Source organism: Empidonax traillii, unplaced genomic scaffold (assembly GCF_003031625.1).
Source record: "Empidonax traillii isolate 1590-97213 ecotype Southwest subspecies unplaced genomic scaffold, ASM303162v1 scaffold255:size705445, whole genome shotgun sequence".
In the NCBI taxonomy this organism is placed as follows: domain Eukaryota; kingdom Metazoa; phylum Chordata; class Aves; order Passeriformes; family Tyrannidae; genus Empidonax; species Empidonax traillii.
This window is the reverse complement of record NW_020955448.1, coordinates 44,538-68,487: the sequence shown is the minus strand read 5'-3', so window position 1 is coordinate 68,487 and position 23,950 is coordinate 44,538. Positions and strand designations below refer to the sequence as shown.

General features: G+C 47.7%; 1 protein-coding gene across 1 annotated transcript in view; it reads left to right on the top strand.

The window, feature by feature from the left end:
- The window catches only part of FRAS1 (Fraser extracellular matrix complex subunit 1), a 94,800-nt gene that overhangs the window by 27,257 nt on the left and 43,593 nt on the right, over positions 1-23,950 (top strand). Inside the window, exons 4-19 of the mRNA XM_027889196.1 lie at positions 1,183-1,275; positions 2,868-3,027; positions 3,538-3,671; positions 4,902-4,985; positions 5,592-5,693; positions 5,796-5,987; positions 8,916-9,005; positions 9,615-9,762; positions 11,485-11,628; positions 11,947-12,081; positions 16,217-16,360; positions 17,231-17,371; positions 17,794-17,934; positions 18,627-18,800; positions 19,486-19,626; positions 20,854-20,997. Of these exons, the coding sequence (XP_027744997.1) occupies positions 1,183-1,275; positions 2,868-3,027; positions 3,538-3,671; positions 4,902-4,985; positions 5,592-5,693; positions 5,796-5,987; positions 8,916-9,005; positions 9,615-9,762; positions 11,485-11,628; positions 11,947-12,081; positions 16,217-16,360; positions 17,231-17,371; positions 17,794-17,934; positions 18,627-18,800; positions 19,486-19,626; positions 20,854-20,997 (2,167 nt within the window). The remainder of the gene's footprint in view (positions 1-1,182; positions 1,276-2,867; positions 3,028-3,537; positions 3,672-4,901; positions 4,986-5,591; positions 5,694-5,795; positions 5,988-8,915; positions 9,006-9,614; positions 9,763-11,484; positions 11,629-11,946; positions 12,082-16,216; positions 16,361-17,230; positions 17,372-17,793; positions 17,935-18,626; positions 18,801-19,485; positions 19,627-20,853; positions 20,998-23,950) is intronic.

The window sequence follows — 23,950 nt, the reverse complement described above, 5'->3', positions numbered from 1 at the left end:
CCCCTTCGTTTGAAGGTGGAGCTGGGGCTCCCTCAAAGATGCAGATGGGCACTTTCCACTCTGCTGAGCAACAACAGAGCTGAGATTGTCTGTCTTGCAGCTTCTTCCTCCTCGTGATGCTTGCCGAGCTTTCGTTGTCTCCTGGTTGTCTTTGTCTGGGCCTTCGTTAATTGGCCATGGAATCGGTCTTGCAGTAACATCTGGATTACTGGGGCAGGGTGCGTAAATGACAACGAAAATGAGAGTTTTAAAGAAGCACTGCCAATATAATTACGTGGCTTTGGGAAGCAGGTTAAAGTGTTTTCCAGTGTGACAGCACTAATGAGGAAATAATTTTGATTCTTACCGGTTTTCCCTGTTATTATCACTGTGTATTGATTAAAGCAAGACTGAAATATTAGGAATTTTTGTGGTAAAGAGGAGAGAAATTAAAAGAGCTCTGTCGTGGCACACCTAATAATGAGTGTGCTGGACAAGATGATAAAAATTAGATAAATGAAAAGATGGCAACTTTAAAGCTCATAAAGGGAAATAGATTTATAGTGAGAAGTGGATCTGTGTGACTCCTTGACATGGACAGTCTTCAAGACAAACAGTTTAAGTGTTCAGTAAACATCTGGTCACTTAAACACTGAAAAGAAGGATCACCAAGGATCTCAGAAGAAAAAAGCCTGGTCATTCCTCAAGGCTAAACCCCCCACTGCTGAGCAAGGTCAGAAATCACCACCCCTCTCCATTTATTTAAGATTTTTGCAAATATTGCTGATCTTGTTACAGCAACAAGGCATAAACAAACCCAGGCAGCCTCAGCCATCTAAACATTTGTGTGTGAGACCTACTGCTGTGTCTACAGGATGTTTTTGGTAGGTGGAAAATCAACAAACATCAGTTTAGTGGTGTGAGCCAAAACAAACCAGCAACCAAGACAGGATTCTCCAGGGCGAGATCACAGTTTGAGATTTCCTGATTTTACTGTTAGGGATGTAAATTCTTCTGTTGTTTGGAGAGAACAATGGCAAATACACGGTGGCGTGTCACCTCTCAGCAAAGGCATGTGGCGTAGCAGCGTTACATATTTAACTTTTCCTTTTCAAACTGGGAACACCAGGGCCACGGTGCTTTACCTTCATGATAAGGTCTCTGCTTGGTGTCACGCGTTTTTTGGATCTTGTGTCTTTTCAGGGAGAAGTGCTCCAAATAGCCTCCAACAAGTGCTGCCCCGAGTGTGCCTCCCGAGCCGAGGGATTTTGCCAGCACGAAGGACAGATCCACAGCGTGAGTGCCCCGTCCTGTTCCTCAGCAGGGACAGACCTTACCTGTGTTTGGCTCTGTTGGGTGCAGTCAGGGAAGGATGCTGAGCAGGGGAAGGGTAGGGTCACTGTCAGATAATGGAATTTAGCAGGAGTTTGGTCAGCAGGGTTTGCAGAAGGGGAATGTGTCGCTGAGCAATCGTGTGTCCTGTGTGGCTTGAGGGGAGTTTTCCCACCTGTTCCTTCCCTTTACTGCTTCTGTGGGTGACTGAGACAACACAGTAGCATTAGGGGGGGAGCAGAGCACGGTGAACGTGACGTATTAGCTGTCCTGAAGGAAGGCTTTTCTCTGAGCAGCCATCTCTGCTCTAGAGATTGATTGCGGTTGTGCCACCTGGCCTCCGTGTTTTGTCATCCTGAATTATTCAAGAGGCAGGTTCCGGGATGTGGTTTCACCCAGAGGGGGCTGAAAGGCCAAAACAATCAGAGTAAGTGTCTGCAGATAAGGAAAAAAATAAAGATTCATGGGTAGCAGTTAATGAATCATGTCAAGCATTAGGCAAATGTGGAAAAATGGCTGAACAGCGAACCCAAGTCCTACCTCTGGGCTCTTACAGCCTTCTCTGTTTGACAAGAGGCACGTCGGGCCCAAATCTCAAGAAATATGCTAAAATTCCCAGGCACATTTGAATATCTGGACTGTACGCTCTGCACTTGAGCTGGAAGGTTTAATCCTCTGTTTCAGCTTGAGGCATGACCAACATGAATCTGTTACAAGCTGGACAAAAACTGGAATGGAAGGGTAGCACATCCATCCCCTTCTTTGTGCCTGTGGTTTGGGTGATACTAAGTTATATCCTATTGCATTATATTTCTTCTCCTTTGTGCAGTTGCTGGGTTTTCCCGTGCTCTCTTGCTTTTGTCCTTGGGTCTCTGTGAGCCCATTCTTTGGGTCGGCATCCCCACAGGGATGTAGTCCTATTTCCCTGCCAACTGGTCATAAAGCAACTTTTTGTCAGTGCAAAGTCTCATCCTGATAGGCAGCCCAGAACTTTCCCCTGCTGTCAGCCAGCCAGTGTCATCCTTCAGGACCTGACCCTCATTCTGCAAGCATCTGTCTGCCAACACTGGCCCTAGTGAGGAAAATATGTATCCTGTGTCTGGAAGGAGCTTGTTTGCTCCCTGCCTAGTTCAGTATTGCTATCTTTTGTAGAAATTAACATTCTCTCTTTGTTGGAAAGTGTTGCAACACACCAACTTGTTTCTTCTTGGGGCCAGATTTTCCTCCCCATACCTCAGGGCAGAGGTATTTGTTCCTGCAGTAATGAGTAAGCAAATCTAATTAGATCTGACTCACAGTGCGGTGTGTTAGGAACGTGGGGTGGAGGGTGTTCATCTGCCCACCTTGTGGTCAGGTGCATGTTGGGGCCTATAATGGACTATTTCTCTGAAGAAAACAGGTCTCTAAATTTCGAGCTGGCCCTACAGAAGCTGTAGTGGAGAGGGGCTGCATCCAACAGCCTGGGAGTTTCATTGGGAAGTCAAAGCTGATTTAGGGGGGCTTGCCAAGGGAGGGAAGGTCTGTTCCCAGGTCTCACTGTGTTTCCTGTGCTGCAGCATGGCACGCAGTGGGCCAGCTCAGGATGTGTCCAGTGCTCCTGTGCCCACGGGAAGGTGAGCTGCGCCCCCAGGACCTGCCCTGCCCTCACCTGTGGAGCAGGGCAGCTGCAGGACACGCCCCCGGGGTCCTGCTGCCCCAAGTGCGTGGGTCGTGGCGGTGAGTACTGCGTGGGAATGGATCCACTGATCCCAACTGGAAACAACCTTCTAGGCCTAAAGCTAGAAAGCTTTTCTATTCTTTTTTCACTTTTATTGGGAAGACACCGACCTGTCTCTTAATTCCCTTTCTGTCCCGCTGCCACATTCACATTTTTAACGGCGTCACCCACGGGAGGGGATAAGCTTTAAGCAGTGAACAGAGGTGTCTAATGGGTCCTTGTTTTGGAGATTAAAAAGATTGGGGAAAAAAGATGCAGATATTTCCTATGCACCTGGACTGCAAGTTCCAAAAGTGCTAGAGGTATGGATACCTTTTGTCATGGAAGTCCAGTGGGAGGAGTGCATTCCAGGCCTTTAATTCACAAGTCTAAAGCCCTTGGAAACTGGTGGAATTGTTACTGTCTTTGCCTGCTTTGACAAACAAGATTTTGGGGTTTAATTGCGGGTGATGGAAAGGGATTAAAGGGCTTTGGCAAAGAAAATTTCCCCTTGTTTTCCTGTCTCTTAGAGCCTTGTTCCTTTGATGGCCGCGTGTTCCAGGACGGGGAGGGCTGGCGCCATGGCCGCTGCTCCAGATGTGTCTGCAGGGATGGCACCACTCAGTGCTCCACAGCTGCCTGCCAGCCCCTGCTGTGCAGCCAGGTCAGGAGCCACCAGCCTTTGGGGACACCCCTCAGCACCCTCCTTTTCCATGCAGAGCTTCTGGGTGACAAGTGGGCGATTTGGAAAAGGGATATTTGATCAGTGGCAGTGATGTCTTTCCCAGATTTCTGTTACTGGGCCAGATGTTTGAGCAATTAACACTTTTTTTTTGGATAGAAGGAAAACCCACCTGTTTGTTTGTGTGCTAATTGTGTTTTGCTTTGTCCTGAGATACTCAAATAGTATTCATTTGCTAAGCGGTCTGCATTAAAACAACTTCATGCCTGCTTCATATTCCTCCTTTCCCACTCCAAGTGGACTGGTGTTGCCTGCTGTGCCACTGCACTAATGTTTAATCAGCCAATCATTAGGATTTAATTTGTGGGAACAGGAACAACTCTGTTGTTGCTGTGGTGTGTTTTGAGAGAGTAGTTGGCTGAGGACATCCAAGTTAATGCAGCAGAGAGCCAGTTCTGGTGGCGTTTCAGATATTTCCTACCAAGGACATTTCCCAGTGGAAGGGACATTTCCACACTAATTCCAGTCCACCAGTCAGTGTTCCCATCGTCCTGGTGTGGCTGGAGGGAGGTGCTGGTGAGCAGGGCTGTTCCAAACTGGTGTTGGGTGTACGTGGGTTTGTAGCAATGGAGTTACAGACACATTTTGGATGGATGGAGTTGAGGCCTGCATACTGATGGGAAGTGCCAGTCTATCCCAGCGTGATTTAAACCAGTCATAAAAAAAGTTTAAATTGGGAAAATCCATTTTTTTAGCATAATTTAACACCTGTACAGACAGTATGGATGGATTTAACTAAAACAGTGCAGATGCCTGAGGGGTGGTGGGTGTAAATCACGCATTCAAAACCTCAAAATGTGGCAATACCAGGAAAAAAACCCCTCTCATCCATCTCCTGCTTTATTGTGCTTCCCTGCATAGCTTTATGTATATTTTTCCCTCAGTATATTTGTATGCCTGAATATAAGCACTTTATCTTGTGTGGGTGTCTTAATCTGCATCTGTCCATGTGTTCAGTTGCCATCCAAATAAGCCCAGAAAATGAGATGAGGGAACTGCACGGATCTCATGCTGCTTTTGGGGCCAAAACGGAGCCTGGAGTGACAGTGGGTTATTCCGTGGCCACTAAATGCCTGGAGTTCCAAGCACTGATGGTGACCCCCACGTTAACCGGTCATGCTCTTATTTTCCTTGTCTGTGCTTTCTGTTTAGGATGAAGTTGTGGTTCTGCCTCCTGGAAAGTGCTGCCCAGAATGTGCTCCAAAGCCGTGCTCCGTGTCGGGAAGAACGTTCCAGGTGACTTGTGACAAACCACACCAAAAGGCAGTTGCTCACAGTTTTTGGCACATCTCTCTTTCCCTGCTCCTTGACATCTGACTTTCTGCCAGCGCTGATAGTACAACCATTGCTTTTTTCCTTCCTGGAAAGCCAGGAGGGTTGGCAGAAATCAGGACTAGATAAGAATTTGCTGGCCAGCGGAAAGGAATTTTGCGAGATGAAGCACATGAGCTTTCCCCAGTTTCTGAAGGAGGAAAGCAAAAAGCACCAGTGGCCAAAAGTATTTATAGCTTTCATTGTATCGTCTGGAATTAATTTAATGCATTATTTAATGAGTGTACGTATGTGGGATTTTGTGTTAAAGATTATTTTTTGCTAATAGCAGCAGTTAAGGCCTCCCCAGTGCCACTAGTTTGCAACTAATGAGAAATCCACACCGCAACGTCCTCTGGACCTCAGCCCTCCTCTTCCTGTTTGCTGATGATACAGAGATAAGCATTTTTAAAGCAAAGTTTGCTATCTGATACAGACATACAGAAGGAGACGTCATAAGCAGGTTACCAGAAGTAATTTGGCTATTTTCCAGGAGTGTTTAACAATTCTCCCCATGTTCTTTTTGAACAGCATGGGGAACAGTGGAAAAAAAACGCCTGCACCGCGTGTGCGTGTGACAGAGGGGAAGTGAGATGTGTGAGGGAGACCTGTGGCCCTGTTACCTGTGAGAAGGTAGCGACATCCCCCAACCTCCGCCCCCTTGGCTGCACACCCCGCTGTGCTGGTGCCCAGGGGCTCAGCCAGTCCTGCTCACTGCCTGCTGCTGTTCCACAGGGGCAGGGCAGAGCGCAGCGTGCCGGAAAGTGCTGCGAGGAGTGCGTGCCCTCCCGGGGGAGCTGCTTGCACGGTGGCACCCTCAGGTACCACGGGGACATGTGGAACAGCAGCCGCTGCGACTTCTGCGTGTGCGAGGCCGGGCAGGTCACCTGCCGGGGGGCAGAGTGCGCCAAAGTGGAGTGTGCCAAGGTGAGAAAGGCGTTTCTTCTCCCCGGGTGTGTCTGTCAAGACTTCAAATGGTTTCTTTTTTCCCACCTCCCTTTCTCTTTAATCTCAATTTGAGGTGCTCCGAGAACCGGCCCTTCTCTCAGGGCTTGTTTAGTGCAGCTGCCTTGAAAACATTTCCCAGGGCAGGAGAGCACGCTTGGGGTTTTCCATGTGGATTTGCACAGCGGGCTTGCACTGTGAGGCAAAGCAGTGTGAATCAGGGGGAAACTTCACTTGGACTCCCCTCTGTGCTGTGCTGTGCTGTGCTGTGCTGTGCTGTGCTGTGCTGTGCTGTGCTGTAGTGGAGGGTCAGACACCCCAGAGCACTCAGTGCATTTACCGGGACCTGAACATGGGGAGAAGCGTACAGGTCAGAGGCAGTTAAAAGCTTAAGAAATGTTCCTTTTATCTCTTCATTCTCTACGCTACAGTGGCCCTCAGTGAGGTATTTGAATATGGAAATCGATGTTCTACTTTTCTCCTCTTTTTCCCCATGACATTCTTGGTATGGAAGTGAAGCTGGCAAGGTGTTTTAGTCCCAGTGCTGTTTACTCCAAATCTCATATCCCCCCAGCCAGGTTATATTTGCTCTGCAGTGGATGTGGAAAATGCATTAGATAGGCTTGAATGCTTCACCCACACATGGACAGATAAGTTTTGAATTGCCTTTTTTTTTTTTTTTTTGCAGTGGTCTCTGCAAAATCTGAGAGAATTGGAATTGTTCAGCCCAGGGAAGAGAAGGGTTTGGGGTGACCGAATTGTGGCCTTCCAATACCTCATGGAAGCCCACAAAGAAGATGGAGAGAGACTATTTACAAGGACGTGTAGTGGCAGGATGGCTTCAAACTGACCATAGGTTTAGACTGGATATTAGGAATAAATCCTTCCCTCTGAGGCCCTGGCACAGGTTGCCAGAGAAGCTGTGGCTGCCCCATCCGTGAAAGTGTCCAAGGACAGTTTGGACAGGGCCTGGAGCAACCTGGGATAGTGGAAGGTGTCGGGGGGTGGAAGTGAATGATCTTTAAGGTCCGTTCCAGCCCAATCCATTGCCTTTGAAACAGCCAAAATGCAGAGTCTGGCGCCCAAAGTCCTCCCTGCTGCTGATCCCCTGACCTCAACCTGCACGGAGGGATTTTGCTGGGTGAGAAGTCGTGGTTGGCATAAAATCGTGTGCACTTGCAGCTGTTTGAGTGAGGCTCCTGCATGCTCCTGGCTGTAAATTGGATCATTTACACTAATGATGATGGCGTGCTGTCATGGCTCAGTGGGGAGGGTTAGTTAATATTCATGCTCACATCTTGGGTACTGACAAAAAACCCCATTACTCAGGAAAACCAGGGATGTTTTCCAGAACAATAGCTGGAGATGGTAACGTGTAGGGTTCAGAACTCCTCAGGTCATGTTCAGTTTACCTCAGTAGTACAAGGTGTGCATTAATTAATTACAAGAAAATATTTTCCTCAGAAAGCAAATGCCAGGCTTTCTTTTTCCTTTGCTTTTTCCTTCTGGAGTTGCAGATCTGTTTTTTTTAGGCACCTGCCTCAATAAATCAGAGCGGGTGTGAAGCCAGGAGCATTTGGATTCATCTCTTCATCAAGGCACCATTAGTTTTCTGGTCACATCATCCTACTGAAAGTGCAATGAGGCCACAGATATGAACTGCAAATCCTGGACAGCTCGACATGAAAGGAGGGTGTGGGAGAGATTGAGCTCCAAACCTTTTCAAACAAACATGTCCAACAAAGTGTCTGGGGTGATTCTGGCCTAATCCTCAAAAAGCCATTTTCAGCAGGTTAGGAGCCAGGAATATGTGTTCTCAGCCTGGAATATGATGAATCTCTGTGCAGCTTTTCTTGTTCCATGGATAGTTCCTCTCAGTTTTCCTATGCCATGTGTTTGTGCATGAGGGTGGGGATGTGGGCAGGGATGGGGGGTGGGAGAGTTTACAGTTCAGAGTGGTGACGTGAGATCCAACCACTGCCGAGGGCGTTCTGGAGCAATGATTGAAGAGCAGAGATGTGTAGAGGCAGCAGAGAGAGGTTCAGGCTGTGTGTGGTCCTCGGTGACTAAGAACCAGATGGTTTCTCCTCTCTTCCCCTCCTCAGGAATGCCCTGCAGGTGCCAGAGTGTGGCCTGGCTTAGGTGTTCTCCCTTGAGGAATCTAATTCCCTTCCAAAAATTGAGTGTGCCAGTGTGGCACAGTGAAAATTGTCCTGGAAAATTGTTCCTGCTGGAACAACCTCCCAGTTGTCATAAATCAAAAAAAGTTATTTGGTAATCTTGGAAATTGAAGCTGTTCCTCTTGAGCTGTGTCCTGGTTCCCTAGGGACAAAGTTTCCCCTCTTTTCTAAATAGTGCAGCTTCCACTTGGGCACAAAGAGATATGGTGAATTGGGGCACTTCATTCCTTTCTCCCGCTGCTAAATTCTTATCTTCAAACTGAAGTTATTTAAGTGGAATCCGTGGAGTTGTGACAAAGAACAGGCTTTTTCCATCCGGGATAAATGGAGCATGTGCTTTGAAATTCTCTTGGGGGAGGAAAAAGTAGAACGTTGAAAATGAAGGTGAGCTTCTATGCATCGAAATCCTGACAGTGGTCCAGTAAAATCCTGGTGATCCGCAGGAAAGGGAGGTGTGGGGGGGGATCTTTCTCTGTGGGATTTAGGGATGAAGTAATGGCTTTATCGCTGCATTCCGTGACCGTTTCTGAGGTTGGTTCTGCAGCTGCAGTGTTCACCAAGCACATTTTTCAGGCTATACCTACAGAGATGAAGTGGGATGGAAAGAAGATAAGGTGAAATTAGATATTGGAGTTTGCGTTCCAGGGCAAGAGCTGTTCTGCCTCTGCATTCCACAGTGTTTTGGGCGATGTTGGTTCTGTTTGAATTGCTGCAACCGTTCTCTTCCCAGGGTGAAGAATTAGTTCACTTGGAAGGGAAGTGCTGTCCTGAATGTATCTCCAGTCATAGTTACTGTGTTTACAAGGAGCATACCAAAGCTGTGAGTATCCTGGTACTCGGGAGCACGGAATAGTGAGTTCTGGGCATAAAGGTTTGGAGGGATTCTGTTCCACTTCTGACAAGGATGTTTTTTGAAAGTATAGCAGAAAAAATAATCCAATAATGTTGTCTGCAGATTGCTTTTGCAGTTTACAGAAACACTTGTGTGCATCTGCTGCAGAATTCCAGTTTTTCTTGCTCTCCTTTGTGCACTGCAATCAATCATTTCTCTTTAATATTTAATATCTGTACTCATGAGTTTCCTGCACATTTCACGGAGTCAAAGACGTATGATTTTAATCCTGTAAAGTAGAAGCTACAGAGCTGGGGCAACGTGTGGCTTTCTGCCTGTGTATCCCACTGATTATAATCTTTACTGCCACAGGAGGCCATTATTAATGTGTTCAAGGAACTCTCCTCTAAAGTTAGAGAGGACGGAAACATTAGGAACCTTGGGCTTCTCATTGCTCTGACAGATGAGGGCTTTTGAAAATGCTTGTTGTCTCTTTTTGGTCCACGCCTTCATCCCTGTGGTGTTGCACCCAGAGATTTCCATGCGTGGCCAAGGCTTTCCCTGGCCCCTGATGCCCGTGCGGTGTTTCTGGTGCAGGACGGAGAGCTGTGGGAAGAAGGGCGGTGCAGGCTCTGCGAGTGCCGGGAAGGGGAGGTGACCTGCTTCCAGCGCTCCTGCCCGCCCTGCCCGCCGGGCAGCCTGGCTCAGGAGGTGAAAGGGGACTGCTGTCTGCGCTGCCAGCCAGGTACACAGCTCCAGTACCCATCCCTGCAGCCCTCGCTCCCTCAGTACCCTGCCTGGAATTTCAGCTTGTCCGCTTTTCAGTTGCTAATTAACTGCTTTTAGTTCTTAGAGAGCTTTGGGGCTCAGCCAAAGGCTCCCACTGACTTCCCCCCGGTTTAAACACAGCTTTCTTCTGCCAAAGGAGTTTCTCCCTGGGGTTGGTGTTTTGGAAATGTTTTGCCTTTTTCTTTTTTCTTCAGCTGCTCCTTTCTGAATCCTTACATGGAGTTTATGGGCTCCTGATTATTTCTTGGGAGTGGAAAGGAAGAAAGAATCTGCTTGCGCTGTTATGCCACAAGCCCACCTGAGGCTGAATGGCTGCCAGTTAATAATTGTTTGGAAAGATTAGGATAGCCTTAGCTTGTATGGTAATTTTGCATATAAATTCCTTTTTCTCCAGGGTATTGTCATTCCCCTGGATTTACGTTTCTCTGTTGGGAGGCTTTAGCTGTGGGTTGCTAGTTTTTTGTGTTGGTGGCTCTTCTTGTTGCATTCATATAACTTTGGCTTTTATCAGAGTGCTCCAGTTAATGTTTTATCTCAGTAAAAGGAGAATAACTTCACATTTTAATTGTGCTGGAGTGCCTGGGCACATTTGCCATCTTCATGTTTTAAAGCTTGTTATTTACTGCTAATGAAAATGCAAAGCACTACAAATTGAAGAGTGAGGAAAACAGGGCTTGGATAGTTCAGATGAAATTGTCCTGGATTTTTGAAAGGGAACAACATCTTGCACAGGCCGCTTGAGAGGGGACAGATGATACAGTGTTCTCCTCCTTATCAAGAAGTGCCACTGGCTACTGGTTACTCTTGAAAATCTGGTCATTTATCTCCCATCATGGTATCATTTTTGGAAAACCCAGGCTTTGAAGTCATGGCATTGGACATACAGAGCCAAGTGAAATTGCAAAAACTTGCCCTTTTTTTGTCCTAAAAGGTGACTGGCAATTTCCTTTACCCAAGCCTGCTGTTTTCCCTCTGTGCTTTTCTGTCTTGCAGTGCAGGGGCTGAGAAACAAATGTAAAATACAGCCTGCAGCAGTTCAATCTGTGAGCTCAGAACATCAGCCCCTGCCACATCTGCTCCCATAAAGCCAGCAAAAAATTGATTGCTGCTTCTCTGAGATGTGCAGCAAATAGTCCCTCCCACTGAGAACTTTTGGCTTGGAGCACAGGGGATTTTTTTTCTACTTAGGGCAAAAATTGTGCCGTTCTGTACCTCTCCAGGTACCTGTGGTCAGGAAGTACTTCTGTGGTGCTGTGACATCAAGGTTTTAACTGGAGGGGCGGTGGTGTTCCACCTGTACTCTGACCTTGCATGGACACACTCCTGGCCTGCTGCGGGGTTTGACTGAAGGAAACTCAAATTCAGGTTGTTTCAGACCTGTTAATTCCCGATGACTGAGGATTTTTACTGCTGAGAAACCGTGTGGACAATGACTCTCCTTTCAATTAATAGCCTAGAAAATCTGAGTCCCTATAATAACTTCTCACACGTTAAATGGAGCACTAAAACATTTAGCGTGACATGTTCGTATTTACGTATAAAAACATCCCCCTCCAAAACTGACACACCTTGGCCCCCAGCCAGGGAATCAAGCTGTGAATTTCACTCGGAGTTTGGAGTTGCGCTATTTCGCACCCTCCTGACTGCAGGCACTGCTGCTGGTTTTCCCCTGTGCCAGGTGGGTGCCACCCGGACTGCGTGAGCTGCTCGCAGGCCCCCGATCACTGTGACGCCTGCCAGGACTCGAGGAAGCGGCTGCAGAGCGGGCGCTGTGTGGAGACGTGCGAGCTGGGCTTCTACCCGCACGGGGGCACCTGCTTAGGTAATCCCTGCCAGGCCTCAGAGCCCCTCCCGTCGCTCCCTGCTCTGTTGCGTGCCCTGCTTTTGCCCGGAGGATCCTTTGGGTTCATTGCAAAGAGGTTGCCAGGCTTCGCTTGGAAAAGCATCCCAGGCACGTGCTGAGTCGTAACCATCAGACTTCAGGAGGTGTCCGATGGGACCCCCTGAAGAATGCAAATTCTCAAACTCTTTTGCCAAAATGAGGCAAAATTATCTCATTTTACCTGAGCACGGGGGGGTCTTGCTGCGTCAGGACATTCCGGACTGATACATCTTTCTTCTCTCCTCCTTCTCTTGGAAGCCTGCAATGAGACCTGCTCAGCCTGTACCAATGGATTTGAGTGCTCCTCGTGCCGGGCATCCCTGCTGATGAAGAATGGGCAGTGTGTGCCTTCCTGTGGGAAGGGATACTTCCAGGACCGGCTCCTCTGCACAGGTACCTCAAGGCAAAAATCGCCGCAGCACTTTGTGGTAGCCGGAGAGTGTCTGTGTTTGACTGCTCGTGCCAGGCCTTTCAGGAGATGGTACTCTGAGGTGTGTAGGAAATTGCTTGGAGGGGTGGAGGATTGATAGGACTCAGAGTGTACTTCTGGGGAAAGTTCTGTGCTTTGCTTTGCCGTTCGTTTGTGTCATACCGTGCAATTTTGCTGAGAGTTCATGGGACTCTGTTCTCAGGAAGCATCTTTGCAAAGTAAATTAGTAACTCTGTAAAACACTGAGATGTGTCTAAATCCTTTATCTTACCCATTGGAAAGTCTGAGGGTAAGACCGGGAAGTCAGTTTTGTCTTTGATGGAACTATGACAGGGCTTTTATGAGCTTCCCCTGCTCCTTTGAAATACTCTTAACTTTTCCCAAACTCTAAAGCAGCTGCTTTTTTATCATGATAGTTTAATAGTTTTCTCTAAAATTAGCACTTTCTCCCTGTTAATTTTGGCCTTTTTAGAAGGCTTCTAATTATTTCTGCAGCTCTAATTCAGCAGAGGGGTGGAGCACATGCTTCACTTCTTGAGCCACTGCTTTAATTTCCTTGGAACTAACCCTCCTGCTAAAAATTAAATACAGGCTTAGGGCTTTTGGCACGTTTCAGGGGAAAGCACTTTAGATGTTAAGTCCAGCTTCCTTTTCTGAAGTGGTTTTCCTTGAAGAGCTGACCGCTTGTTCCAGGTTTTGAAAGTCTGAAAAGCCTCTGTCCTGCAGCAGCCACTACAGCCCAGGGCACCTCTGTGAATGTACAAATGAAGAAGAGAAACTCAGTCCAAGAGAATTTATAGACTTAAGTATCGAATAATCTTCTACTTCATTTAGTTTTATTTTGCCATTTCCTTTCCACCTGCTCCTAGTGTTTTAATTGGCAGTGCCCATGTGCTGCTGAAGCTGTAGGGAAAGGGTAATGTTTCATTTTATTGCTGGTTTGTAGATTACTGATTGTGCACTCCATCCACATTTGCAGTCACGCATGCTTGCAGCTGAAAGTTGCTGGGAAAATTTGTTCCTCTCTCTCCTCAAGGGAATTAAACCAATTTGCTTTAGTTCTGCCTGGCTGCATTTTCTGCATAAAGTCAAACCGGCGGAGAAAGTCTTAAATTTGGGATACGCTCCGTAATTCATTGCCATTCACTCTTTCCTTGAATCCTCTTTATTTTTACAAATCTCTAATCAGATTGTGGAGGTGAGGCTCAGACTGCTCAGAAAGATTTTTCTCATAATGGTTTTAACATCTACAATAAGCATGTTCCAAAATCACAGAAAAGATGAACTAGACTGTGTTAATTGCTATAGTTCAGTAAACTCCCTCTTGAGGAATTCACTTTGGACTTGAAAGAGGCTTACACCAGGTTTCTTACTCCATCCTCTTGTCTGCATTGTAGCAGAACACAGTGAATTAGCCTTTCTTTTTGTTCATGTTTTATAACATCTGCTCTAATTGAATCTGTTTTGAATTTCTGATTACAGCAGTTTGATCTCTGCCCTATTTTAATCCTACACCAGGGTTGTTTCCTGCCCCATCCCTCTGCCTGCTTCTGTGAAGTGTTGGTTAAAACCATTGAAAGAAAGTAAATTTGAGAATAAAAGGTGTAAGTTCAAGAACGTAAGAGTGCACTTAAAGATCAGGGAGCAGTTTGTGTCAGAGCAGAGTGGTGGGTTCTGCCTTGGCAGAAACAGGCTGGGGAAGCAGTTCAGACCCGCCCCCCCCCCTCCCCCCATCCAAAAATAAATGATGTCTGCCTGGTGGAACAGAAGGGCTCGAAGGACTTGCACTGTTCAATGCTCTCACTGCATTTTTCTAACTCAATAATTTATGTTTTCAAGATTATTCAAAAGCCCGGGCAGAACTTGAGTGTTTCTGCTTTGATCTCCCAAAATGGGAATGTTGAGATGTGTAACTTGACACTAACAGACCCGGCTCACTCCCTAGCTTGGATTTTTGCTCGCTACCTGTTGTTTTTCCCTGCTGTTCCTGGCTGCGGAGGCTCACCCCGAGGATCCAGGACTGAGCATGGCTAAGCTGAGCTTGCCCAGCTCACGGTGACGAGGGCAGGGAGAGGTGGTTGATGGTACCGTGCGGCACAGAGTGGTGGGACCCATCTGTGCTTTCCCAAAGCTGAGCAGTGACTTCTCGCTGTGCTCTTGCTGGGCATTAGCCATCCTGCTGGGAACGCTTCACAGGTTTGCAGAGGAGACAGTTTGGTGGGCTGCAAGACAGCCCCTACAAATCCAAACTGGAAATAGCCAGGGAGGGTGGGAACAGTTTCCTGGCGGTGCAGTCACTTCTGTTGATTTATTTTCAAGCAGCCACTTAGTCGCTGCAGGCAAAGATGGTTTAGCTGACAGTGGCTCATTGAATGCTTCCATTTTTTCCCCTGCTCTTTCAGAGGAGTTTTGCCTGGCTGTTTGGGTGAGGAGCAGCTGTTGAGCCTGGCAGTGATCCACTACTGAAAGAACCAAAGCTTCTGCAGGCAGGGCGTGTGTGAGGGTGTGGAATCACAGAATGGTTTGGGTTGGAAGAGGCTGTAAAGATCATCTAGTTCCTACCCCTCTGCCGTGAACAGGGACACCTTCCGCTAGCCCAGGTTGCTCAGAGCCCCGTCCAACCCGGCCTGGAACACTGCCAGGGATCCAGGGGCAGCCACAGCTTCTCTGGGTAACCTGTGCCAGGGCCTGCCCACCCTCACAGGGCAGGAATGGGCTGGGGCTGCTCCTCCAACTGCACCCACCCAGATCCTGCCAAAATCGCTGCAGCTTCTTAGAAGGTCTGATGACCTCTGGTAGACCCGGCTAGGAAGACGTGCGATTTTAACACAACAGCTGACTGTCTGGAAGGCTTGGAAGCTGCTGTGGATTTGCAGGGTCTGTGCCAAGGGCCAGCGAGAGCCAGCTGGTAAGTGGAGCGCTTGGTTTAGTGCAGGCAGACAACCGTGTGTGGTGGGAGCCAAAGCACCTCTGCCCAACTGACCTGGCTCCCATCAGAACTGTGGTTTTAACACAGCTGTGTGCAAGGCTGCCTGTTTGGAAACAGAGCCAGGAGGGAAAAATGTCTCTTGGAAAGGAGCAGCAACTCCAGAGAGGACTTGAGAACTTTGCGAACCACTGGGTACGTTCAGATGTGCCCACACAGTGAGGCGGGTTAACAGCAAGGGATCCCAGCAGTGGGAAGTCTGTCCTGGAAGGATCCAAGTCCTGGAGTCCACTCTTTCAAGAGCATGTTGAAAGTTAGAGTGAGCTCAGACAGGAGCAAAACGCTGAGGTCTGGAAGGTGAAGTGAGGACATTCCAGTACTTAGACATTTACAGCATGAACTCACACCCTGCAGTTAACTTTTGAGTGCAGACGTGCCCTGAGATCCAGCCAGCCAGGAATGAGATGCAGGACTTTTGTCAGCAAGGGAAATTATCGACCGGAGAAGAAAAGTGTGCACAAGCTTTACCTTGGGATGGGATGCTTGGTATCCATTGTGTTGGGATTCAGCCACAATTAAACACACGTGCATGTTGAGGGGAAGATCCTGTCTGGCACAGGATGCCCACTGTCCTTATAAGACACTCCTGACATTGGAATATGGACTGGGAGCACAAGCGTGTACCTGCCTTATTGTGAAATAATAAATTGAAGAACGTCTTTGGAACATACTTGGGTGTAATCAAGAAAGAAAAACCTTAATAGCTGAGAGAAGTGTAATTTGCACAGCTGCTGCAAGCACTGGTAGCACGAGATTGGACAGGAGCCTGTGTCCCAGATTCTATAAACAGTAACCACAGTGGGCTGGATTTCCCTCCCAGGTGAACTTTTGTACAGTTTTGAATAAGGTGGCTCGTTCAACAGCTGGTTTGGGAGGCAGAATTGCTCTCCATACGGTTATTAGTTTAATTGTAAGGTGCCATCATGCCCGAGCTTGCTCTGTTCTGCCTCTGTGCTCCCGTGCCCACATGCCACAGGGAGGGCTTTTACACTGCCTGCACTGGAGGAATGGGATATGCTTCAGGAATATCTGAACCGTCACTGTGTCCCAGCCGTGATCCATGGCTGATGGAAGTGGATTGTTGGGTAATGCTGCGCTTTTCCTCCCTGCAGCTTGTCACGAGTCCTGTTCCTCGTGCTGGGGGCCTGCTGAGAGCAATTGTCTGTCCTGCAAAGACGCATCTCTCGTGCTGAAAGCGGGGCTCTGCCTGGCCAGCTGTGGCCAGGGGTTCTACCCAAAGGAGGGAATCTGCACAGGTAAGTACCTCTTTGAGAAATGCTCTAAAAAAAAAAAAAAAAAAAAAAAAAGGAATCAATATTTCATTTAGCTGTGCAGCAGCTGGGATTTTAATTCATGTCTGACAAGCCAGCTGCACCTTGTGCATTAATACAGGGCGAGGAAAGCTGCTGTTTGTTTGTGTGATTATTAATTCATTTAAGTTAATCAGATGATGAAAGGTTTAAGGGGTTTTTTCGTCTCTGAACAGCTTGAAAGCCCGAGTTGTTTCTGAGGGCTTGACAAATCCATTTGTCTGCGGAAAGAAAAATGGCCTTTGCCAGCAGGTTTCTGTAAATTTAATTATAATTCAGCATCACAGTAACTAATACCTGCACAGCAGATGCGCCCTGGGAGCTGGGAGGGTTTGCTGGGAAAAGGGGAAGAGATGGCCAGAGGGAACTGAAACACCTGAGTCAAACAGATCGTGAAGGGGATTTCTGGAAACCCCAGAGCTGTTCCTGGAAACCTCCCGGATTCAGACCTTTCAGCTTCTACCAAAACCAGGCATTTGGATACCCAACCGGAGACCTGTAAGCTGGTTTGACTGGTGAAAAGAAACAACAACTGGTTGAGTAAAACACTTGGCCCTTCTAAATATCCCACAGCATATTGCCTTAGGGAATAAGCACTTGCCTCATGGAGCCAGAGTTCCGTAGTGCTCTCGGACAGCAGGTCAGTTCACTTCAGAGCTGACTGCCTGGGAGGGTACAGCCCACAGGGCTTGGTAAGAAACGTTTTCCTGCTTGATTGTAGCTGCGTTTTCCCACTTACAGCTTGGATGTGAAGAAAAGCGGGAGGAGGGGGATATTACCATTTTTTTTAATCAATTTTTCCTCCATCCTTGGCAGCTTGTGGCCACTTCTGTGAAAAGTGCTCCTCAGACCCAGCCGGGTGTGTGAGCTGTGCTGCAGGGAAGCTGCTACATGAAGGGAAGTGCCTTTTGGAATGCCCAGATGGATATTTCCCAGGCAGCACTGGAAGATGCAGAGGTGAGAGACGTATTTGCCTGACCTTTTCTAGAGCCCTCAAAGCACCTTCCGCTTGTTGTCCGTTTTCCCCAGACGTGGGCAGTGAACAGTAAGAGCATGGAAGTGCCAGTGGGGACAGGGAATTTGATATTTTTTTCTTGATCTCTTTGGCTCACTTGTGCTGGGTTGTTTGAAATAACCTCTTTGCCTTGTGGAGCACATAAAGACACACTGGGACACACGCTGAAAACACTGTGTGAGTGAGAGTTGTTGCTGTTAGTGGTTATTAATACACGTGCACTTCTGCTCTCATTAGTTCACTTGGCTGAATATCACTCCAGCTGGGAGTTTTCCATGGCTGGAGGAGGCTGTAACCAGCAGCACCACTCTCGGGGAGAAGAAGTGGGATGTTTCAGTTCTGTGTGCTCTTGTTTCTTTACCAGCTTGCCACGCTTCGTGCTTCACGTGTGAGGGACCTCTGGCCACTCACTGCACCTCCTGCTCCTTCCCTCTGGCGTTACACCAGGGCCACTGCCTGCAGGGCTGTGGAGAGGGTTTTTACCAGCATCACAATGTCTGCAAGGGTAAGTTGTGTGCTTGGAATAAGTTGCTGTAAACCGGGTTTTGTTGGGCCTTTATCCGACACTGGACAAGTCAGTGAGAACTTCCCGCCCTTCCTTGCTGATTGTTTTCTACTTTGAGAAAAAGTGATTTTTCCCACATGCTTTCTGCCCTCACCACCCTCAGGATTTAGTGATCTGAAGGACTTTTTTTTCTCTTCTTCTATGTATGCTGCTGAAATAAATGTACATTGCTTCCAAGTTTTTCTTGAGTTAAGAGGTGGATGAAATTCCGCATACAACTGGTATGAAATCCCACATACACGTGGTAGGAAATTCCTCAGACAGCTGGTAGATTTGCGAAGACTGAGGTCATTGTTGCAGCAATGGAAAGCCTGAGAATTCTGAAGATGAACTGATGCTTCCTGTGAAGCCTTCAGACTGCCACTTCTGGCTGTCCCTCCTAGAGAGATTGTGCTCACTGCTGCACTTCCAGAAATTAAAGGAAGATGGGCTGGCTGCCTGTGGCACAGCTTTTCATTTGGTCACCAGCTCCACTCAGGAAAAGAGCTGTCATTTGGGGGTGTGGGGGAACGATGTCCAAGTGCTTTTCTAAACCCTCTGTTCTGTTACAGAAAGCAGGTGCCCGGGTTGTTGGGCCTTGTCCCTCTCCCTGGGGCCACTGTGTCTCTGACAGCTCTGTCCCCTGTGCCCAGGTTGCCACCCCTCGTGCCGTGCGTGCTCCGGCGCCGGGCCCGCTCGCTGCCTGCAGTGCCGGGCACCTGAGGACGTCCTGCAGCCTCACCTGCCCAGGGAAGGAGCTCTGCACGGCCTCTGCCTCTCCCACTGCCAAGCACGCTTCCATGTGGATAGCACAGGAGTCTGCAGAGGTGAGCAGGCGTGGGAACAGCTGTCTCCAGAGCTGGTCAGGTGTTCGGGGTGAGCTTGTACCACGTTTGGTCCGTGTGTGCTGGGAGCTGCTGTATTTGCCTCGTGACTGCCATCAGTGTTTATACTCTGTGACTTTCACAGGGCCACATACTAGTACTTTTGAGGGAAAATACACTCTACATGCTACTTGTGACTGAAGGATCCAGGTACTTTTTTTTTTCAAATCACTGTGTTCAAGCCCGCACAGCTCAGCTCAGCTTAGCTTTCTTTTCATTGAAGCTGGGTACGTGATTTTTAGCACTGACTTGCTTTGAAGCAGGATCAGTCATTAAATCCTTTTCAAAAAAGACTGAGCTGTCTCCCTCTTAGCCCTTGGAGCAGGTCAAGGCATCCCAGAGCACTCTTTGCTTTTGAGGAAGCTCTTCTGCTAACATGCCCTGCAGCACACGTGCCATCGCTGCTCCCGAAATACCAAGCAGGAAGCATTTCCATGAAGGCTGGAGTTTGGAAAAGAGGCTAACGAGATGTCCAGTGGGGATATATGTGGTTTCCTACCAGTCAGAGAGGCAGTGACTCTACAGCCCTACACCGATATGACCATGCTCTGGGACATTAACACCCAGAATAAGCCAGAACTGACTTGTGTCTTCATTTCTGTCTTCTGTCCTTTTCCCTTCCCTGCAGAGTGCCACTCCTCCTGTGCAGGCTGCGTGGGGGATTCTGCCCAGGACTGCACGGCCTGTGTGGCTCCCCAGGTGCTGCTGGAGGGCAGGTGCCTCCCTGCGTGCCCCGAGGGGCTGTTCGGCCGCGGGGGCCGCTGCTCCGGTGAGTGTGCTGCCTTTCATCTGCGCTGCTGCGTTTCAGTCCACCCACGCTCTGGGGGCCGCGGCTCAATGTAGTTACAGATGCTGTCAGATTTATATAAAGCTGTTTAGGTATTTCCAGGGGAGCGCAGGACAGTCCAATTTCGGGAAATGGAGTCCCCTCCTAATGGGGAAGAGACGTACACTTGGAATCATAAATTGTAATCAGTTTTGCTCCCCTGGACTGTTTCCCTGAAGGTACTTTGCTTTTGGTCTCAGGAGCCTTGGGTGGTGTTTTTCGCTGACTTGCTCTGGGAAAAAAAGTCTTGACTGGACAACGCCAAAAAATAAAATGCTCTTATTAGGCAAAGCCTCAAGTTTAGAGAAGAATCCTTTTCTAAAGGGTTTGCTCCATTTACTCAATTTATTCAGCCGAGGAACAACTCTATAAATAGATTTATTTGTCAGGGCATTGTAAAGATTGATCAGCTCTGAGGTGGTGCACCGCCACCCCGGAGCTCAGCTAACTGCTGAGGGCTGTGTTACACTGTTGCAGGCTTATGGAAATATCTTAGAAACAAAATTTCAGTGGCATCTGTCAAGTCCTGTGCTTTTTATTCATACAGAGAGCTTTAAAGGTAGTTTGAAAGAATTTTTTTACTGATTCTTAGCCATAGTAATTTTGTCTCCCTCAGATCTGTAGCATAGAAATCTGGCATCTGTCTTTAAAGGTGGAAGGATACAAAAGCAGTCCGTGAGATGTTCTTGGGCACTCTTAGCCACTTTCTGTGCCACCTTTTTGTTGAGCTTTCAGCAGACAGAATGGCGTGGAGGGCATTGTGGAGAAATCATTCCTCGGGTTTCCTCTCATGCATATCAAAAGTCTTACCGTAGTCCCAAGAGCAGTTTAATTTATCTCCCCCATGCATCCCACTCTTTTTCTTATACGCTGGAGAGAGGAGTAGCAGGGTCAGTCTCTCTCTATTTTACATTGTGTGTGGATCTATACCTTGATTAATGCAGGGAACAAATCAGATTTTTTAAATTGACATCTCATTCCTCATCTTGTTTGTTCAAAATGAGGATGTAAGAGCCTTCCAAACCACAACCCTGCAGTCCCTGTTGATATTAGAATATTTTAAGTCCATGTTTTGTAGGAGTCAATGACTGTAGGAGCTGGTGTTTTGGGGAGGGGAGAGGGGAAGGGGGACAACAGCAAGGGCATAAAAAGTGTTGATTTTCCTTTCAGCCTGTCACCCCTCCTGCAAGACATGCCAGGGCCCTTCTGATGGGGAGTGTTTAACCTGCCATCCGCACACCGCTCTGGCTCGTGGGAAGTGCAGGACCAGCTGCAAGGAGGAGCAGTACCTCAACCTGGTGGGATATTGTGTGGGTGAGTAAGAGGAGCTGGCCCTGTCTGGGCCATTAACCTGCTGCTTCGCAGCCAGCGCTGCTTAGGTCCTGCAAAGGGAGGTGAGGAAACATTTGTGATCCAGAGAAGCAGTTCGTGTGGCCCTAAAGGAAAACTGGCACAGTTTTTTCCATTGCTGTGCATTTTTGGGAGGTAATAGGATTTCTGGGTAGGGGTTGTACAGTGTGGGTGCTCGGTGCCTGCACTTAAGCCCATCATCTGAAACCACTGATTGCATTTATCTGTTTAAAAAGAAAAATCACTTTTAATCCGTCACACAGGCGTGTATAAACATATCCTGGGAACTGCTCCAACAGTTCCTGAGCTTTATCAAGCTGGATTTTGGCTTTATCAGAAAAAGCTGTGGTGTGTGAGGCTTAATCTGGGCTTAACAGTTCCAAATGAGATAAGGAGTCCTAAGAAAAGGGGAAAATGCGTTAGAAGTAATAAATATATCCATTGAGAGGCTATTGTTCCCAGTTTAATATGATTCCCCTTCACAGGGACCTCTCTTTGTTTACATATAGGTCTTGGGTGGGTTTTTTTATGAAAGACTTGTTTCTTTGCTCTCCACAGATTAATTCTATGAACCATCTCTTCCTCTTCCTTTTAAATGACAATGATTATTCTGTCTGCAGAGACAAGGGGGGAGAGAAAGTGTGTGAGAAGTAGGAAAGCACCCTAAAAGTATTGTACAGCTCTTTAGGAAATCAGGCTGGGGAATCAAGACGTTTGCTACAGTCAAGTAGTCACAATCTGGAAGTAATTCAGCATTTCAGTGTCAAGAGATGTCACTCTTTGGAGACTTGCCTTCTCAAAGCAGAAACACATTTTCAAGGCTTGGTTCAGAGTGCCTGGCATCACTGAATGCCAGTATTCAGTGGCTTGGATCTGCGTCCTCCAAACAGGAGAGAAGGCCTAATTTATGGCTGGTGTTTAAGCGAAGGATGTGTGCTGCCAGTTCTGCTGGGGATAAAAGAGCTCCACATCCAGGTTGTTAAGTTTCACTCATTCTTCTCATTCAGCACTGATTGAAATGCTAAATTTGCCCTTGCAAGTTATTAATTACCAGTTAAAGAGCAGCTGTCCCATAAAAGAGAACATTAAAACCCCTGACACTCTCATAAGATATGATTTGCGTCAGGATCTAACAAAGCTTTTCCCTTTGCCTCCCAAAGCAATATATTTTTACAATTATCTTCCCATTTATCTTTAATTCCTGACCCTCCAGGAAGAATTGTGTTGCAACTTATAGGGCCTGCTGTGCATTATAGCCACCTGTCATATTTTACGGACCTGGAGGGGAATATCTTTCCCACAGGCTGGAGAAAACCTACTGTCACCTGAAACCATTGCCTGGGAATTAATGGTGTTATTGTACATGTTACCTGAATGGCAAATGTTCCAACCTGAAATTGGAACATTTGCCTTGTTAATAGAAAAGAAAAAAAAAATCTTGTTTTCAGCAGTTAATCAAATAAGCATTTCAGGTGTAAGCAGAAGAAAGACATCATGTCCTCGAGTTCCAAGAGATCAGTGAGTTTCTAAGCTCCGTTTGTGCCAGTCTTCTCTGAGAGTGCTCAATTGATTCAGTTTTGATTTATAGCTAAAGTATACGTACAGGAATGTGTTTGAAGCTGTAGCCAACTCCTGTTGAGTCTCAGAGCTTCTGTAGGTTTTGTTTTCCCAGTTTGAAGACACTCTGATTTTCCTCTCCCTCTTATCCGAGTCAGCTTCAGCTCTGAGAAGCACTGCAATCACCAGGCTTAAAAATAGCACCACTGCTAAAAGTGCTGTCCTTCTCCTCAACCCCTGTCCTTGCTCTTGCTTCAGTAAATCAGGGGCCCGTCTTCAAGTTTCCTCTTAATCTTGAAGCTTCTCCATTGATCTTTTCCTGATTGCATGGAAGGGCAATTAGAAAAGTCCAGAGGGACTGGTGTGAAAGAAAACTCCAAACACCCACTGATACAGTATCCCCCAAGGTCCTGTCTTAACTTCCAGCTGCCTCTTCCTTGCAAGGGAACTCCCAGTGCCCGTGTTCCACAGGCTTTGCTTTCTTAGGCTGTGCGCAGCTGGGAAGATGTTCAAAGCTAAACCAGAACAGCTCACCCAGGAGGGTGCTTGTAACAAGCTCTGTTGCCTTGCTCTTAAAATTCCAGAAGGGACAGCCTGACAACAGGAAATATATTCAGTTCCTTGTAAAATTAATGTGCTGTTGCTGTCCTTTTAGAGAGACGCTGATACCATCACCGAGAGCTGGAGCTGGGCTGAGCAGAGCAAGAGGGGAACTGGGGGCTTAGCTCCACTTGCTCCCTGGGGCAGCCTCCTGCAGAAGTTAGCAGCTGAGCTGCCAGAGGAGGCAAAGGGGAGCCCATTTCCCTGCTTTGATCTGGGCCCATCTGTGCCAGGCACCATCCAGGTGGGTTTCCCACCTCCCGCTGCCTGGAGCAGCTCCCACCCTTCCAGGGGATGCAGGTAAATCCCTGCAAACACGGTTACACTTCGCCAGGAATTCTCCTTGCTGGTTTGGGGGACAGGTTCCCTGTCAGGTCTTTGGAAAGAGAGGCAAGAAACCCCTTCCAACAACCAAGTCGAGCCAAAACCCCTGGTCAGTGCTGGGTATCCTTGCGAACCAACCATTCTGATTTTCTGTCTGGATTTACTGTAAGGTACCAGTGGGTGGTGTCTTCAGTCCTCCCTTTAAGTCGTGCTCTGCTGTAAACCTCAGAGCTTCCCTCAGAGTGCAGCACAAAACTTGCATCAGGAAATACTTTTCTGAAGAGCCCCTGAGAGGGGAAATGTGTTCAAACAATGCAGGTGGTTGATTGCTTAGCAAGTGGTGGAGCTGAGAGGGAGAAATGCCTCTGGTTTCCTTTATGAGCATTCACAAACACTTCAGAGGTGATTTTGTCTCCCCAGACAGCCTTCTGTGTCT